General features: G+C 42.1%; 1 protein-coding gene across 8 annotated transcripts in view; it reads left to right on the top strand.

Annotated features, from left to right (window-relative positions):
• LOC136580603 (collagen alpha-2(XI) chain-like) overlaps positions 1 to 19,807 on the top strand; it is a 159,297-nt gene that overhangs the window by 89,939 nt on the left and 49,551 nt on the right. For all 8 annotated transcript variants that reach the window (XM_066581279.1, XM_066581284.1, XM_066581280.1 and 5 more), the window contains 18 exons: positions 76 to 135; positions 1,135 to 1,176; positions 2,339 to 2,401; positions 2,492 to 2,566; positions 2,823 to 2,909; positions 2,984 to 3,040; positions 10,782 to 10,835; positions 12,243 to 12,296; positions 12,440 to 12,493; positions 12,574 to 12,627; positions 13,652 to 13,705; positions 13,784 to 13,828; positions 14,172 to 14,225; positions 14,308 to 14,352; positions 14,452 to 14,550; positions 14,639 to 14,692; positions 16,823 to 16,867; positions 18,651 to 18,704. In XM_066581279.1, coding sequence (XP_066437376.1) covers positions 76 to 135; positions 1,135 to 1,176; positions 2,339 to 2,401; positions 2,492 to 2,566; positions 2,823 to 2,909; positions 2,984 to 3,040; positions 10,782 to 10,835; positions 12,243 to 12,296; positions 12,440 to 12,493; positions 12,574 to 12,627; positions 13,652 to 13,705; positions 13,784 to 13,828; positions 14,172 to 14,225; positions 14,308 to 14,352; positions 14,452 to 14,550; positions 14,639 to 14,692; positions 16,823 to 16,867; positions 18,651 to 18,704 — 1,050 coding nt within the window. The remainder of the gene's footprint in view (positions 1 to 75; positions 136 to 1,134; positions 1,177 to 2,338; positions 2,402 to 2,491; positions 2,567 to 2,822; positions 2,910 to 2,983; positions 3,041 to 10,781; positions 10,836 to 12,242; positions 12,297 to 12,439; positions 12,494 to 12,573; positions 12,628 to 13,651; positions 13,706 to 13,783; positions 13,829 to 14,171; positions 14,226 to 14,307; positions 14,353 to 14,451; positions 14,551 to 14,638; positions 14,693 to 16,822; positions 16,868 to 18,650; positions 18,705 to 19,807) is intronic.

Raw genomic sequence — 19,807 nt, 5'->3', positions numbered from 1 at the left:
ACGTAGTAAGGGTCTTTGAAGTCTGAGTGATACTAAATAACTGTGTCTTTGTGGTTATATGTGTGCTACCCACAGGCTATCAGCGGTCCCCGCGGGCTGAAGGGAGAGAAGGGTGAAGCAGCCCACTTGGAGGCGGTAAGTACATTCACACACATATATACCATCTGCAAGTAAACCAGAAGTTTTAACAGTAGTAAGAGTCAGAGATAAGTGGATGTGGACCCGCTGTGTCGCACACTGGTCTGGTTTTGGGCCAGATCTGGAGGCGACACTTGAGAAGCCCCAGTCTTTACCTTTTAACCCCACCAATCAAGATGTAGGCTTCACTGCAGGGTTCCCAGGCCACTACTCTTGAAGTAGTCCAGTAATGTGGCTGCTGACGCTACTATAGATCAAGGTGCGGTACCTGAAGGTGTGAACAGGAGGGTAGTCAGACAGTCTGGTCGGGTCCTGCAGCACAACTTCAGGGCCAGGAACAAGTCAGAGGTAGGGTCACACAGAATGAGTTCAAGACGGTACAACAAACCAGCAGTTAGGGCAGGCGGAAGACAAAAGTGTGGTAAGTATAACAAGCCAGAGTTAAGAGTGGAGACGGGAACATAGTCAGGAGTAGCCAAAGTTGGGAACTAGAAAATCAGAACACACTTGAATTGTACCTTAAGCAGGACCAATAGATGACAAACTAATGCCTGATATAGCCAGGAGTACCACATGACTGGAATGGGGGGAATTTGTGCGCTGGCCTTAGAAGAGCGTAGCTGGTTGGGCATGAACCTGCCAATTATGGATTGACTGGTCATCTACTGTATGTGTAGTGGCCTTCCGACTCTTCCCTGACAGATAATGTTGGGGGAAAGAAGGATCAGACATTGAATTTTTGATCCTTTCTCTGGAGATAAGCTGCCACCAGAGGGGTCTGATAGCAGATTTCACCATTCTGCCTATTACAAACAGATGAGCACTTGATGGAACCGCGTGTTCTTCTGTATAGCAGAGTCAGGTGAGATGGCTGTTGATTGACCAAGCAAGCTGCCTCCTTAACTCAACCATTACTAATATATGGATGATTTTCAATGTGACCTTTGTGGTAAATTACTGATAATGATCCGGACACGTCTTTGTTTCCTTTTTCAGGGTATGTTGGTAGAAGGTCCACCAGGGCCTGAAGGACCTGCGGTACGTATGATATTCCTATTAAAGGCAAACACATCCTAAATAGGAGAAGATTTTAATGACACTATTGTGTTACTTAAGGTGGCTTTACATGGGACAACCATCATCCGACTATTTGCTCCATGGAGCGAACATAAGCAACATTTGCTCAGCATAAACACGATCACCAGCCAGGCGACGAGCGAGAATTCATTCACTAGTTGCTTCATATCGGCTCACCTAAAAATAGTGGCTGATTGATTAATTAGCATCTGGTTATCTTTCAAGAACCAGCCAACAATTATCAATGAGGGGTGCTTGTTCGGTGTGCGCCTTATAGCAAATGCTGATTGGCGTCCGCCTTTTTTGAACATTTTGCCCTCCCACTTACCGCGCATTGGTTCCTGAAAACACATAAATACATGCGAAAGATCCTTGACTGTACAGTCCCGCTAGTCTTTAAAAGAAGACTCATTGCCACAGTCTCTGGCTGTTTTTGGTCTTCGAAGATATGACTAGATTTAGCCTCGCTCCTGCAGTCTATTGCTGGTTTTGCTTCGATGGAAGACTCGATACTGCAGCCTCTGTGGGTATTCACTCGAAGACCACTTGCACATATATATGTGCATTCAGTGAACTCAGAAAGCAATGAGTTGAATAGGGGTTGAAATTTCAAATACACACCCGCCAAAGAACCTCACGCCCCCTAACTAGTAGATGCGCGCTACCACTACATTCATTTATATGGAGTGCTGGAGATTGCTTAGCACTGGCATTTGGCAATTTCTGATGTACATGTTGAAAAGAATGGAGCAGTGGAGTGAAAATATGCGACCTCATCTCCGTTCATGTTGCGATCTTCAGGACCACGTTTTTGGGATGAGTTAAGGTCCCACAGATCATTAAGTTATTCCTCTATTCTACGGCTAGGGATAGCTTTTGAACTTGGAACAACCCCTGTAAGTTCAATAAAACGTTAATAAATTGAAAAAGCCACCCTCAAAAAATGTAAACATTTTTTTTATTTCATTAAGAAGGTTAATTGCTTACAAAATAAAAAAAAATCAATATATGTTAGCACTGCAATAGCGTCACCAAGGATAATGATAACACATTATAAGCTGGTGTGATACAGAGTATAACTCACTGATGTACAGCGTGTCTTGTCCTTCTGTCTCTCTTACAGGGTCACTCCGGTCCCCCTGGAATACAAGGCCACCCCGGACCTGTCGGGGAACCTGGAGAGAGGGTATAAAATCACCCAAAAGGGCTTAGAAATAAATTTGATGCAATTCTTATATACTTAGCAGAATATTAACTTTTTATATATGACTTTTAGGGACCACCGGGCCGACCAGGTCTCACCGGAGCCAATGGATTGCCAGGAAAGCCCGGCAGCTCTGTAATGCTTCCTGTAAGTTTTCATGAATGAATTTAAATATTGTAGAAAAATCTTTTATTTTAATGTTAAAAATCTAGAAATCACAATGTCAAATTTAGTCGATAAGAGCAGCAAAAGTGTACGACACAAAAAGGCATAAACCGGGTGAAGTTCACCATTAACTTTAGCGCAGATTGTAAGGAATACCAGCGTTTTACCAGATCTTAAAAATTTCTCTTAGCAACATATGTGATAGCTTCTAAGTATTTTTGTCATTTCGTCTTTGCAGTTCCGGTTTGGAGCCAGTGGGGGAGACAAGGGGCCAGTAGTTTCCCAACAAGAAGCTCAAGCAGCGGCCATCTTACAGCAGGCCCGGGTGAGACTTATTCATCTCAAGATTGAATTTGTGAATTTACTGGAAGTTATCTTATGTAAATGTTGTCTCTGCAGTTGGCTCTACGTGGAGCACCTGGACCGATGGGTTATACTGGACGCTCAGGACCCTTGGTAAGTAGTGATGTAGCTTATATATGGTTACATGAATAGAATTGTACTTTTAATACTAATTTTGCTGAATGAGCGTTTTCTCTCTCGGCCTGACAAACATTTAAAACATTCACTTAAGGATGACAGAATGAGCAGAGCTGGAACAAAACATCAGTCCACGTGTAAACATGGTCATGTTATAGGGGTATGTCGGGGCATTGATGCTTCTTTTAAGACATCCTCTGGACTCAAGCACTTTTGTAATACAGTTTCCTTACCGGCTCCCCATGGATCGGAGCCTCCTCAAGCCGGTCATATGACTCTGTCTGCATGCAGTTTCTTGACTTCCAACTATGTCATGTCCGTGGGCTCTCATCCAGTCCTGCCTGTGTGTACTGGGACGCTGTAGCGCTGGCAGACGAGGAAACCAGTGCAAGTTATTATGGGTGCCATAAAGTAGTCACTGCCGGAAATCGCTGTGATAAACACTCATAGTAACATAGTATGAAAGGTTGAAAAAAGACTTGTGTCCATCTAGTTCAGCCTGATACCCCCCAATGCTGATCCTGAGAAAGGCAAAAACTCCAATGAGGTAGAAGCCAATTTTCTTCATTTAAGGGAAAAAAATTCCTTCCCGGCTCCAATCTCGCAATCAGAATAATTCCTGGCTCACCAACCCTTCTGAAGTTATTAATAATATAACAGGTAATATTCAAATGGGAAGATGGTTTACAATTGTTATGAGGCTTGTCTAAAAAGTCTAACATTGACTTGCAGGAATGTTGCCTTCCAAGAGGTGGCGCTGCAGAGGTGTTATTCCATCTTTTCATTTGCATATTTCATAGAGGAGTATGGATGGCCTTATAAGTCTCCCCACACTTTCTGGGTGCTCTTCTTAAGTAGAAACAATACCCTTCCTGAACAATATCTATTATTGTAACACTCAAGAAAGACATCCAGGCCCCTCTCATATTCTTTTATTGTATCACCATCACCACATCCTCAAGAGAGAGTTCCATAGCCTCACTGCTCACAGTAAAGAACCCCCTTCTATGTTGCGTAGAAACCTTCTTTTCTCTAGATGTAGAGAGCGCCCCCTTGTCACAGTTCTGGGTATAAATACATGATGGGAGAGATCTCTGTACTAGCCCCTTATATATCTATTCATAGTTATTAGCGCGCCTCCTTGTTACAGTCCTGTGTATATTAGATGACGAGAGAGATCTCTGTACTGTCCCCTGATTTATCTATACATAGTTATTAAAGCACCCCCTTGTTACAGTCCTGGGCATAATAGATGATGGGAGAGATCTCTGTACTGACCCCTGATATATCTATACACAGTAATTAGAGCACCCCCTTGTTACAGTCCTGGGTATAATAGATGATGAGAAAGATCTCTGTACTATCCCCTGATATATATATATATATATATATATATATATATATATATAGTTATTGAAGCGGCCCCTTGTTACAGTCCTGGTATAAATAGGTGATGGAGAGATCTCTGCACTGACCTCTGATATATCTATACACAGTTATTAGAGCACCCCCTTTTTACAGTCCGGGGTATAATAGATGATATATAGATCTCTGTACTGACCCCTCGTATATATATATATACTAGCTGATATACCCGGCTTCGCCCGAGTTCATTTGGTACTGGTGTTTATCTGGTGTTCACACGGAAAATCTTATGAAGTCGTGGTTACTTTAGAGATACCGGAAAAACATATGTTCACCATTTTGCATAGTTCTCTGCGTTACCCAGGAAACACCACTGGGAGGTAACCATGCAGCGTTTCCTTTATATAAAATGACATCAGGAAGTGAGAGAATTAGATTCCGTACGTAAAATTTGGATGCTAATTCTTTTGCACTTAGAATTGAATAATCGAGTTGGGACCCATTAGCTTTTCCTATTTATGACATAATCAATGTGCGTGCTAAATTTCACGTTTCTATGATACCGGAAAGTGAGAAAATTACATTCCGTACGTAAAATTTGGACGCTACTACTTTTGCGCATAGAATTGAATAATTGAGTTGGGACCCATTAGCTTTTCCTATTTATGACATAATCAATGCTCGTGCCAAATTTCACGTTTCTATGACACCGGAAAGTGAGAAAAATACATTCTGTACGTAAAATTTGGACGGTAATTCTTTTGCACATAGAATTGAATAATCGAGTTGGGACCCATTAGCTTTTCCTATTTATGACATATTCAATGCCCGTGCTAAATTTCATGTTTCTATGTGAGAAAATTAGATTCCGTACGTAAAATTTAGATGCTAATTCTTTTGCGCATAGAATTGAATAATCGAGTTGGGACCCATTAGCTTTTCCTATTTATGACATAATCAATGCTCGTGCCAAATTTCATGTTTCTATGACACCGGAAAGTGAGAAAATTACATTCCGTACGTAAAATTTGGACACTAAGTCTTTTGCGCATAGAATTGAACAATCGAGTTGGGACCCATTAGCTTTTCCTATTTATGACATAATCAATGCTCGTGCCAAATTTCACGTTTCTATGACACTGTAAAGTGAGAAAATTACATTCAGTGCGTAAAATTTGGACGCTAATTCTTTTGCGCATAGAATTGAATAATGAAGTTGGGACCCATTAGCTTTTCCTATTTATGACATAATCAATGCTCGTGCCAAATTTCACGTTTCTATGACACTGGAAAGTGAGAAAATTACATTCTGTACGTAAAATTTGGACGCTAATTCTTTTGCGCATAGAATTGAATAATCGAGTTTTGACCCATAAACTTTTTCTATTTATGACATAATCAATGCCCGTGCCAAATTTTAAGTTTCTATGACATTGGGAAGTGAGAGATTTAGATTACGTACGTAAAATTTCGACGCTAATTCTTTTGCGCTAGAATTGAATAATCGAGTTGGGACCCAATTACTTTTCCTATTTTGGAGATAATCTATGCTTGTGCCAAAATTCATGTTTCTACGACATCGGGAAGTTGGAGAACTTTTGGCGAGTCAGTGAGTGAGTGAGTGAGTGAGTGAGTGAGTCAGTCAATGAGTCAGTGAGGGCTTTCAGCTTTATATATATATATATATATACATACAGTTATTAGAGCGCCCCCTTGTTACAGTCCTGTATATAAATAGATGATAGCAGAGATCTCTGTCCTGGGTATAAATAGATGATGGGAGAGATCTCTGTATTGTCCCCTGATCTATTTATACATAACTATTAGGTTGCCCCTCAAATGTCTTTTTTCTAAACTAAATAACCCCAATTTTGATAACCCCTCTGGGTATTTTAGTCCACCCGTTCTATGCATTACTTTAGTTGCCCGCCTTTGTACCCGCTCAGGCTCTGATATGTCCTTCTTGAGTACTGATGCCCCAAACTGTCCACAATATTCCATGTGTGGTCTGACCAGTAACTTGTAAAGAGGAAGAACAATGTTCTCGACATGTGCCTCTAGACCTCTTTTGATGCACCCCATGATCCTATTTGCCTTGGCAGCAGCTGCCTGACACTGGTTGCTCCAGTTAAGTTTAAAGTTAACTAAAACCCCCAAGTCCTTCTCCATGTCGTTGTCCCCAGTGGTTTCCCATTTATTGTGTAATGGGGACATGTATTTCTTCTGCCCATGTGCAGAACCTTACATTTATCAGTTTTACACCTCATTTGCCATTTTTCTGCCCCCAATTTATCCAGATCCTCTTGCAGTCTCCTTGCGTCCTCTCTTGTGTTACTTTACATAGTTTTGCAAATACTGATATTTTACTGTACAATCCTTCTACCAGGCCATTAATTTATTAAAAAGATTGGGGCCCGAAACCGACCCTTGTGGTAACCCACTAGTATCGGTGACCCCACCAATACTGCCCCTGTGGTACCCCACTAGAAACAGTGACCCCTCCAATACTGATCCCTGTGGTACCCCACTGTGTATACCTCAGTGTAGCAGAGTAGAGTGTGGATACCTGCGTATGTATACCTGTTTGTAGCAGAGCTGAGTGTGGATACCTGCATGTAGCAGAGCTGAGTGTGGATACCTGCATGTAGCAAAGCTGAGTGTGGATAACTGCATCTCTCTCACTGCCTTCTTGTTTTAGTAGTTTAAATGCTTTCTTTTTGCTGTTTCTGCCCCCTTTACATCTTTATTAAGCCATATTGGCTTTCTCCTATTAGTAACCCTTTTATTCCTGTAAGACTTGAACTGCTCGCAGTAAGTAATTAGGATGTTTTTAAACGTTTCCAATTTATTGTCTGTATTCTTATTTTTGAGGACATTGTCCCAGTAAGGTTTAGGGCATCTCTGAGCTGATCGAACTTGGCCTTTCTAAAGTTTAGTATTTTCATAGCTGCCCTATAAAACTCTCTTCAGAAGGGCAAGTTGAATGTATTATATTATGGTCACTATTTCCCAGGTGCCCCCCAACCTGCACCCCTGTTATTCTGTTAGGTCTATTTGTTAATATTAAGTCCACAATGGCCATCCCCCTAGTTGGGTTCTGTACAAGTTGTGTAAGGTAATTATCTTTAGTTATTGACAGAGAGTTGTTACCTCTATGAGATCCGCAGGTTTCGGCTTCCCAGTTTATATCTGGATAGTTAAAGTCCCCCATAATAATTACCTCATTGTGATTTGTTGCTTCATCTATTTGCTTCAATAATAGATTTGCATTAGTTTCTGTTACATTTGGTTTTCTATAGAAAATCCCTGTGAGGGTTTTATTGTTGTTTTTCCCTCCATGTATTTCCACCTATAGAGCCTCCACATGTTCATCTCCCTCAGCACAGCTGCACCCTTCCCATTGAAATACAGACCATCTCTACGGTAGAGCCTGTAGCTGACAGCAAAGTCAGCCCAGTTCTCCAGGAACCCGAACCCCTCCTTCTTACACCAACTCTGGAGCCACTTGTTATCTACCTAATCTTCTGCTGTTTTTCTGGTGTGGCTCATGGTGCAGGTAGTATTTCAGAAAATACTACTTTGAATGTCCTTGCCCTGAGCTTAGATCCTAGTTCCATGAAATAGTTTTTAAGGACCTTCCACCTCCCTCTAACTTTGTCATTGGTGCCAATATATACCATAACTGCTGGATCCTCATCAGCCCCTCCCAGTAATTTGTCAACCTGATCCACGATGTGTCGAACTCAAGTGCCAGGAAGACAACACATTGTTTGATGATCTTGGTCTTTATGGCAGATTACCCTGTCTGTCCCCGTAATAACTGAGTCTCCCACCACCAGGATCTGTCTACCCTGCCCTGCGCTCCCCTTCTTACTAGAGCAGACATCTCCCTGGGCATGTCGGCCTGCATCAGTGCTTATCCTATAATGACATCCTCCTCATCTGCCAACTTTACAAACTTGTTGGGGTGTTCCAGTTCAGGACCAGCATCCCTGGATCTCTTCCATCTACCCCTCCTTCTAACTATCATCCAGCTAGCTGCTTGCTCATCCTGCTTACCCAAACTTCCCTCCACCCCCACATCTACCCCAGCGAACGTCCGCTCAGTGAGCAACAAACTACTTTCCATGATGCCAATGGATCTTAATGTTGCCGGCTGATCATTTAGTTCCAGGATCTGGGCTTCCAAATTCGCAACAACCCCACATCTTTTACAGCAGTATGCAGCCAACTGGTCAAGGATTGCATACATGACACAGAATGTACACTGGATGGCATTGTCAATCTTGAAGCACATTACATTCTAAATGGGGATCATGCAGATAGAATAGATAAAAGTAATAGATGCAAAAATTCAAATGGATAAGCAGTAAATAAATACAAGTCACTCTTCCAAAGTCCCCCAATCCAAAATCACTAATCCCAGGTCACACACTTAAGACACCGCACACTTAGGGCCCTTTTATGTTGGCCAAGAACCTCATGATTCTTGTTTGCCCAACCATACGAGCTGGTGACGTCAATACCAGCTCGTTCGCACATGGGTGGCCCTTATTTTTCAACTTTCTAAAAGTGTACCTCGCAGTTGTCCAATTGAGCTAAAATTTTGCACAGTCCGTTTTTTTGCACAGTCCGAGTGCAGCAGGATTAGGGGATGGGAGAAGAAAAAGTTTAACTTTCAGAAAATTACCTATAGCTAAGGGCCACCCTAGCCCGCACTTGTGCAGCCTGTTTAAACTACACAATTCTGGTTGAGAATCGTGGCGGGTCTCGGTCACAATCCTATGTGAAACACTGAACGATAACTGTTTAAACTGCACAAAAAATGCGCGACTTGATGCTGGTTTTTATGCCGTCTGAAACTGAACGATAAGCGAGAACCTCACACTTCTCACTCATTCAGTCGTTGGCCCGATAATCATTCAGTTTTGCTCGTTTGAACAACTTCCTGGACGATAATTGTTCCATCTTAATGGGGCATTAGAATACGACGCGCTTAGCAGTGCGTTATATAGCTCTTATCTGTAAGGCTGGGTTCACACAGGGCGGATTTCCTGCATAAATTCCGTCTGGAATTTCATTGTGGCAAATCCTGCTGCGGCCGGTAGTCCCGGGGTTAGCCAGCCATGTGGACAAGATTTGTCAAAAATCTTGTCCACACGGGATGGCCAATCCCTCGCTGCAAAGCCAGCAGAAGCCGGCGCTGCTGCGCGGATTCCCTGGCCACAGCATGTCAATTTGTCTTTCCCGTTGCGACCGCACTCTCCTCTATGGGAGCGCTGTCCGCAATGGAAAAGCATGCAGCCAAGCCGCTCCATAACCCGAGGCTAAGTGCTGCGGGTTTTGAAACTGCCCTTTCCTGGCGGAAATCTTGCGTTTTTTTGCACAACTACAAGATTTCCGGTGGTATTCTGTCCTGTGAGAACCCCACCTAAGGCTTCTGCTCCTCCTCTGCTGGGAAAGAATACAATACAGAGGGACTAATGGAAAACTGATAAGGTATCTGGGGGGTTTTGTGGGGTTTTGTGGGCAGTTAAAAACCCAGCGGAGCCTCTTTTGAATAATGAATGTCTGGCCAGAAAGCCCCAATAGTAATAGAGGATAATAGTAGATTACATTGGCCCCACCAGGGGGGGTGAGGTACCAAATACAGTCGCACTTATATCCTTGGCAAACCAGAGAAATTAGACATTTATTTAAATGTTAAATTACAATTAATAAACAATTGGCTGCATGTTTTTATCTCAGTCTGATTAGAACAATAGAAGTCTGGACTTTCACTTCTTTCAAAATCAAATCAGGAACATAGATAATGCTCTACAAGCTCCATGTTCTGGCTGGAGGTCGTCGTACTGAAGTGCATTTTACTCATTTATAAACTTAAAGCATCCTTTTGGTTTCGGGACAAAATTCTGTCTCAGGACCTGAGGCGGTACATTACCTTTAGCTGAACTTCTCTGCTGTCTCTCCAATAAATGTTGAATCTGGTTTTCAGCTATTCATGATGGCTGCCACAATTTTATAACTATTTAATGCGCACCATGCACTGTTGCAGCCCTGGCCAATCAGAGAGCAGGTAGTCAAACCTAATCTGGGGATTAGGTAGTTTGAAGATTGCATCGGCGATCTTGGATCGCTGAAAACAGGACCTGGAACTGGCAAATGGTAGGATAGAGAAGAACAACTGCAAGTAATATAATGCTGGGTCCCTCCATGGTCCCAGGATACAATGTAGTCCTGAAATAGGAAGGTCTCTTTAAATTGAGTTTAGGTAGAATTTCAGTAAGAAATGGTGATGTTTTTTTCTCTACCGTTTTATAAATTTGTTTTGTTTTATTGTGTTTTCTTTCAGGGATCACCAGGAAGTCCTGGACTGAAGGGGGAACAAGGAGATATCGGTCCTCAGGTAATTAAGTAAGCACGAAGATATTGCTTGGTAATATCCTTCCATCAAACAAATAAGATCAATTTAACCTTTTGTTATATGTGAAGAAAGCATCGATGTAGAAACCTGAAAAATCGTACTGACCCATAGGCCGCAGTGCCGTAAAAACAAGACCCCCTCAAAGATGGCAGAATTGTGTTTCTTTCCATTTCACTCCAGTTAGAAATTTTTAAAACTTTTTCAATACATTATATGGTACATTAAATAGTACCTTTGAAAAATACAACTCGTCCTGCAAAAAACAAGAAGTCCTCAGACAGCGACGTCAATGGATAAATAAATAAAAGTTATGAGTTTTTGAAAGTGGGCAAGAATAAACAAAAATGAAAAAAAGGTGGGTAATTAAGGGGTTAAGCGTTTCCTGAGTATTGCACTGCATTGCAGGTGATGTAATTATTATCAGATATTGCCCAGGTCTCTGTAGGATGTCCTGAATCATCACCTGTTGGGAGAAACTTGAATACCGGAGCCGAGAAAACATTAGAAAAAATGAAAAACATTAGTTTCACCTTTGTAAATTATTAGCTGCAAATACTTCTCTTCAGGGAAAGGACATATGGGCTTCTTGTACAGAAGATGAAAGACTGTGTCACCAATATCTGCTATTCTGGGATTCCAGCCACATGAAGACAGAACAGGAAAGCAGCCGAGGGCACAGAACTGAGGGCAGGAATAAAAAACTGTAAAAAATGTGTAGTGATATGCAAAACCTCTCACCCGATGGATTGTGCTCACCTGGGCACATTGCAATAAATGCCAGCTTCTGTGGTGCCACTAGCTTCAAGCCATGATGGTAATGGGGAGATGTCGTCCAGGACACCCCAAACCCATTGCTTCATATCCTTATGTAGTTGAAGAAACATCACCCAGGGCGCTGCTACATGGTGGGCCGTATACTAGAAGCCCCTCACACCAGAAGATGGGTACAAACGTACAGCTGTATGCAGTGCAACGTGCTTCAACCCTCTCTGGAGTCTTCAACAGGTAGTTCAACCACATGAAGATATCTATGATTCTCGACATTTTGTCATTTATGGACCAGGGTGACATTTACAATCCATAACTGTTTTATAAAAGATGAATAAGTCCAGATCGGGGAAATAAAATGTCCGGAGACACAAAGGCAATTTAATCTGAACTACTACTTATATTATAACATATTGATGGTCAAATGTTTCTGAATTAACCTTCTCTTCTTTTCTTAAAATATGTATTTTTATATAATACTTGCAAATAAGTGCAGCTGAAAAGCCCCCCCCCCCCCGCCCCCTGTATATGGCCTTTTAGATTACTTTGAATAACTTCTACTGTACAGCCACATGTAACTTTTATGTCATCGGTTAAACACAATTTTATCAACATTTCTAGGGACTAAGAGGACCACAGGGACTGTCTGGGCCTCCGGGAAAAGCGGGGAGAAGGGTAAGGACACATCTCTGGTTTCAATATCGAAGAGATGTAGGGAATAACATCTGTTGAACTTGTGACATGAGGCGTTGAAGAGCGCAGCTTGACAATTTGAACCAGTCTGGTACTGGGGATCTGAAACCTTCCCTTTGTCTTAGGGTCGTTCTGGTGCTGACGGAGCTCGTGGTTTACCTGGTGAATTTGGTGGCAAGGTAAATATTTCTTCCGTGACCCGGTCATGGCGTTTCTCTGCCACCACCCAATACCTTAATAAACTCTGTTTCTGTGTCAGGGCGAACGTGGCTTCGATGGGCTGCCTGGACTGCCGGGAGAGAAGGGTCACCGGGTAACTTAAATGATTCATTTTCCTATTACAATTGTGTGAATTACAGATATGATATGTTACTTTTAAGTATGGTTAGTTTCACAGACCCCATGAAGATTAACAAACATCCTCACATGAGTTCTACTACTATGCAGTCTCTTATATTTGCAGTAGACCATCAATGATTCACATGCGGAGAATACTTCGGTAGAAAAATGTCCCATCATATATTCCAATGTGCCCATAGCCTAACTGATTGGTGGGAGTTCAGACTGTTGGGACCCAACATCTATCACCAAAACAGAGGTCATGTTTCTTCCTCTTTGTCTGGCAATAAATGGGGCTGCAGAATCAGCCATCACCCCATTTATTTCAATAGGACTGATGAAAATAGCTGAGTTCTGGCAATCAGCGGGGTTCCCAGTGGTCAGACAGCCACTGACCAGGTAGTCATCCCGTATTCTATGGGTAGGGGATAACATGATATTATCAGTCCACGGATCCAATTAGTTTCTATGGAGAAAATATATGGGAAAGAGGAGGGTGTGACTTGTTGGGAGGGGTCGTAGCTGCCCCAAACTGATGCTTTTATGTATAATTGACACCATAAACTGTCATAAATTATATCAGAAATGTACGTCAGAGCAGACCTTCCATACATTTCTGATGCATCTGATAAGTGTCTAAAATGGATTAATAAGCAATTAGGCACAACTTTATGGACCCCTGGAAGTTCACTCACAAAACAGAGGTAACTCATTTGCCTCTAAGAAACTCCTAGACTAAGTTGTGGCCCTGCGATGTGATAACCACACGTGGCCAAATCACCACCCACCCTTGGCAGCCAGTGGCCACGATCTTTCCACTGTGGTTGGGCTGGTTTCCAGTCACAAGTGGTTGCCACATTGTGGGGCCACAGCCATAGTATGTAGACCAAGTAAGTAACAAGTAATACAGCCCACAAATGCCGCACAATAACTACTATTATAAGAGATGCTCCAGTGCAGAAGATGAGAGCTCCACTGAGGATATCTTGTTTTTGTAGGGAGATTCTGGATCTCAGGGGCCGTTGGGACCACCAGGAGAAGACGGAGAGAGGGTTGGTACTTATTTCAGTGCTGTTGGGTCACCCGACACTTTGCTCAGTAGCTGATATTGTCATTCCTGTATTTCTTAGGGATCTGATGGAGACGTTGGACCCCGTGGACTTCCTGGTGAACCAGTAAGAATACTTTTTTAAATCAATTTTTACACAATATTTGGAAGCAGATTTTCACACTTCAGTTGTTTTGGAAGTGACCTGATTAGTTTTCCCGTTGTTAAAGGAATACCCCATGTATTTCTACAAGTTTACCGTGGGGCTTTAATTCCCCCGAAACCTGTAGATGTTTCATCGTATTCTGGAAAGTGTTTTCTTGTATCGTCAAATATCCTTTCTTGATATTTTGTATCTAACAAGTAAGAATACGGATATTTGCAGTCGTTATAGTCTGAATCATTCTACATATAATCCATATTTAGTCACAGTCACTCACCGTATTGTGGTCATGTTCTTGTGTCTTTAGGGTGTCAGAGGTTTGCTTGGACCCAAAGGCCCACCTGGTATTACTGGTCCACCTGTGAGTACCTTCCCAATGTTTCATGCTGTGTATACCGGTGTGATGAGTTCTCGTCATTGTGACACCTTTCTTGTCTCTACAGGGTGTAAGAGGGATGGATGGACCTGTGGGGCCAAAAGGAAACCTGGTAGGTTAAAATGTCCACTTAACATTCATTATAGAGGATGCCGAACACCTGCAGTACAAGGTCTACATACCCATAGTGCTATTCCTCCTTGTTCTTTAGGGCCCACAAGGTGAACCTGGCCCCCCTGGACAGCAGGGAACTCCTGGGACACAGGGGCTTTCAGGGCCGCAAGGAGCTCAAGGACCTCCAGGAGAGTCTGTAAGTGTGACTTTGTTAGATGTCAGTTTAGAAATTACCTAAAAAACTTTTTCTATAAGATTCTTAAGTTTTATATATTTACTTACAGGGACCAAATGGTAAACCTGGCCTTCCTGGCATCCCTGGCTCTGATGGGCCTCCTGTAAGCATATTAACGTGTTCATGATATAATAGACTTTCTGTATTTGCTTATATTTTTGAATTCCTGTTTTTCTGTTTGAGTTTGCAATTGGTGTATGTGCCTACACATAGAAGGGCAACGTTGGCCAAACTTAAGACCACTCAACTATTTTATGTGTATGGGGGTGTCCTGACTCTTCCCCAACAAATAATGTTGGGAGAAACAATGATTGGGCTTGTTGAATTTCAACATGTCTGATCCTTTTTCTCACAGCGGATAAACGGCCGCCAGAGGTTTTCTGGCAGCAGCTTATTTCCCTGTTCCCATTGAAAACACATGACCCCTCAGCTTAAGGGCGTATATGTAAAACGCTGTGTATCAAAGCCTGCGTATTCCTTGCGTATTTCCCTGCTTCTGACTGCGTATGTTCTTTTGTCGTGCGCTGGTATGGCTGCGTATATAACAGCGTTTCCATACACTCGTGAAAAAACGCAGGCTGGGAAATAAGCATATATAGTAATTAATGAGCATTTTGCTAGGCAACAAGCATTTCACTTGCAAGGCTTATGCAATGGGTTGTGTAAGCTCTGTGTATTCACACGCATCCATAGAGTTTATTGGGGGCTGTATGCGTGTATTACGCAGTAAAATAGAGCATGCCACATTTTTTCATGTGAATATCGACACGCAGTGTCATCACGCCGGTGTGCATGGAAGAATGAAAATCCATTGCCTTGTGTTTAATGTTATTAGAAGACTTTGGCATGCGGTGCCCACTATCATCCTATAAGGCATTTCAGTAGGATATGCAATAAATGTTTGATCAGTGGGCAGAACTTCTGTGCCAGTCAGTAGAACAGAGACCATTCATAGAAGGCAGAAGAAGAGAGGAGATAAAGGAGTTATCACTCGTGTAAAGGCATTTTCCATTTTAATTAATTAAAAATGTGTATTTTATGTCAAAAGTATGAAAAAGGTTAGCGCCTATATATTCTGCTCTGGTAGTCCTTCATAAGTCCATATGGGGCTAAAAATATTTTTTAAGGTGCAAGTTGTTGGCTTGATAGGGGGGATTTACATGGTTACCATTGGTTATGCTATGAGCTTCATTCTGGTATTGTATCTGTGTACTGAGCTTGGTTCTGGTGATATATTTATGCATTAAACTTGGTTCTGGGGCTATATTTATACACTGAGCTTGGTTCTGGTGATGCATTTATGTTATGAGCTTGGTTCTTGTATTGTAGTTATGTATTGAACTTGGTTCTGGGGCTGTATACATGTATTGAGCTTAATTCCGTGGGAAGTATTTCTGGTATAAACTTGGTTCTGGTGCTGTGTTTGTGTGTGGAGCTTGGTTCTGGGGCTGTATTTATGTTATGAGTTTGGTTCTGGTACTGTATTTATGTTATGATCTTGCTTCTGGTATTGTATTTTTGTATTGAATTTAGTGCTGGTACTGTATTTATGTACTGAGCTTGGTTCTGGGGCCGTACGTATCTTATGATATTGGGCCTGGTGCTGTATTTATTTATGGAGCTTAATTCTAGGAATGTATTTATCTTATCAGCTTGGTTCTATTTCTTTGTATCTTCGTATTTGTATCTTTGTATTTTCTGTGTACTGAGGTTTATTCTTGTTCTGCATTTATCTTAAGAGCTTGGTTCTGGTATTGCATCTATGTACTTACTTTTGTTCTGGTGCTGTATTTATGTTACAAGCTGTTCTGGTGTTGGTATGTTACTATCTTACTGCTTTCTGCACAACTAGACTACAGGCAGACTGCCTATCAATACAATATATATTGTTTTTTTCTTACAATGGAGGGGAGGTTGTGCCATCTAACCTAAGGCTGGCACTGCCCATTTATAAGCAAGCATATAAGAATACATTTTTTTTGAATATTACAGACATGTAGATCCGTATCAGATGGACTTAAGCCTTTTTTTCTTGCACAAGCCTTTTAATATCATTGTAGAACGGGGAGTTATGGGTTCCATATAAACAGAGGACGCTCCAACCACTAATTCATGTATGGTGTATTACACGATTCAAAAATAGTGATCTCGTCTGACAAAGAATTAGCATAAATGTGTTGGTTACAAAGGGAGATAAATTAATGCATCACGTCTTCGTCTTTTTGCTCTCCAGGGTCATCCTGGTAAAGAAGGTCCTGGAGGATTCAAAGGCAACCAAGTAAGTCTGACGTCTCCCTCAGCATCTTATACTCTATGATATCTCCATCCATTGTGGAACGTGTTTATTGTGGCCTAAAAACTGACCTAAAGATTATTTTTCACTAATTCTACTTGTGTAAAGCCCAATTTAGACACAATTATCACTCAAAATTCGCTCAAAAGATGATAATCATTGTGTGAATTTACATGGCAAGATGATCGCTCAAAATTCGCTTAAACAGCAAATTGAGTGACAGTTTTTATCGTTCACTTTGCAAAAGTGTATAAATGAAGGCTCACGCTGTATGCAGAAGACAAGCGGGACCGCTATCTTCTGCATACAGCTGTTGTCTTCTCAGAGTGCTCAGCTGGTATCCAGCTGAGAGCTCTGAGCGGGGTATGCAGAACACAGCTGGAGCGCTGTCTTCTTCATACTCCTGCTGTATTCACGGAGCGCTCAGCTGCTATACAACTGAGCGCTCCAAGTTGGGTATGCAAAAGACAGCCAGAGCGCTGTCTTCTGCATACTCCTACTGTGTTCACGGAGCGCTCAGCTGGTATGCAGCTGTGTGCTCCGAGCGGGGTATGCAGAACACAGCTGGAGCGCTGTCTTCTTCATACTCTGGCTGTGTTCTCTGAGCAGGATACCAGCTGAAACAATAGTATCAATAGTATCCCGTTGAGAACTCAGCGCACGGCACTGATAAGGCTCATTGTTCTCTTTCAGCTAGCTGGAAGACAATGATGAACAACTCGGTAATGAAATCTGCACGATGACCGCGCAGTTAGACCCAACGATTCTCGCTCAAAAGACTACTTTGAGCAATTTTTGAGCGAGGATCGTTGGGTCTAAATGGTCCTTAAGTATTTCTGTGGATTGCTGTGATTTGTAGTCGTTTGTCACATATATTTAATAACTGCAGTAGTTGAAGTGAATCTTCCTCCTGCAGATAAGCATAACAGTAATTGTTACTGATCGGCCATGACAATAAGGGCTCACTTACACAAGCGGAGTTTTACTCTACATCACACGTGAAACACGCACTGCTCAAACCTCATTCATTTACATTGGCTCATTCAGACCTGCATTGTTCAGGTACATGAAAAAAGTACAGCATGTCATATTTTGTGCATTTTATATACGTAATACGTCCATTATAGTCTGTATTACGAGTGTAAAAAATACTCACCTAATACGCAGCCAAAGCAGTGAGTGAGCCCTTACATTCTAGCTTTGGGTACACAGCACTGTGGGATTGTTTTTTGTCTAGTTGGTGTCCTTGAAGTTCCCTATGTTTGTAAGGCTGGGCTCACACGAGCATATGATTACCGCATATTATGTGTGCGTTGTACGCCTGTGTGATACGCGGTAACTAGCAGCCAATCCATTACATTGCCTTACGCAGTTCCGATCACATTTGCATGTCGGAATTTCGTAATACATGACTATAAAAAAGAACAGTGTGTTCTATTTTGCAGCCCATTTTTCTGTAATGTAATTGTGTATGGGTGGAGTATATACTCGCCGTTGCGAAGCGACAGCACAGGAAATGTAAACAACAAAAAAACCCAGGCAGACCGTGCATGACAATGTGTGAGATATGCTGTCATGCACAGCAGAATATCACTGCCATATGCAGCAATACACCGGGTCACCGCTGGCTCCACAGAGGTAAAATGCTGCATGACTCACACTTTCAGCCGTATGAGCCCAGCCTAATGGTTTAACCAACAACCTCACAAAGTTATTGTAAATACTTGATCTGCACTTTGTAATCGCTTCTTCTTTCTTATCTTGTTAGGGTCCATCTGGTCCACAAGGTCCAATCGGTTATCCTGGACCGCGCGGTGGGAAGGTAAACGACGAAAGATCTGCAGGAATTCTATTCTTTCATTTTAACTACACATTCAGATGGAACAAAGTACAAGACATACAGTACAGTATATGTAGTGCAGGTAGAGAGCAGTACAAGACATGTAGTGTAGGTAGAGAACAGTACAAGGCATGTAGTACAGGTAGAGAGCGGTACAAGACATGTAGTGTAGGTAGAGAACAGTACAAGGCATGTAGTACAGGTAGAGAGCAGTACAGAACATATACTGCAGGTAGAGAGCGGTACAGAACATATAGTGCAGGTAGAGAGCAGTACAAGACATGTAGTGTAGGTAGAGAGGGGTACAAGACATGTAGTGTAGGTCGAGAGCGGTAAAAGACATGTAGTGCAGGTAAAGATCGGTACAAAACATGTAGTGCGGGTAGAGAGCAGTACAAGACATGTAGTGCAGGTAGAGAGCAGTACAAGACATATAGTGCAGGTAGAGAGTGGTACAGAATGTGTAGTGCGGCTAGAGCGCAGTACAAGACATGTAGTACAGATAGGGAGCAGTACAAGACATATAGTGTTGGTAGAGAACAGTACAAGACATGTAGTGCAGGTAGAGAGCAGTACAAGACATATAGTGTCGGTAGAGAACAGTACAAGACATGTAGTACAGATAGGGAGCAGTACAAGACATATAGTGTCAGTAGAGAGCAGTACAAGACATGTAGTTCAGGTAGAGAGCAGTACAAGACATGTAGTACAGGTAGAGAGTGGTACAAAGCATGTAGTGTGGGTAGAGAACAGTACAAGACATGTAGTATAGATAGGGAGCAGTACAAGACATATAGTGTCGGTAGAGAGCAGTACAAGACATGTAGAGAGTGGTATAAGACATCTAGTGCATGTAAAGATCGGTATAAGACATCTAGTGCATGTAGAGAGAGGTATAAGACATGTAGTGCATGTAGAGAGAGGTATAAGACATGTAGTGCATGTAGAGAGAGGTATTAGACATGTAGTACAGGTAGAGAGCGGTACAAGACATGTAGTGCAGGTAGAAAGCGGTACAAGACATGTAGTGCAGGTATAGAGTGGTACAAGACATGTAGTGCAGGTAGAGAGCGGTACAAGACATG

This window comes from Eleutherodactylus coqui, chromosome 10 (assembly GCF_035609145.1).
Source record: "Eleutherodactylus coqui strain aEleCoq1 chromosome 10, aEleCoq1.hap1, whole genome shotgun sequence".
NCBI classification, from domain to species: Eukaryota; Metazoa; Chordata; class Amphibia; order Anura; family Eleutherodactylidae; genus Eleutherodactylus; species Eleutherodactylus coqui.
The sequence above is the reverse complement of the archived record's forward strand: the minus strand, read 5'-3'. Positions and strand labels throughout refer to the sequence as shown.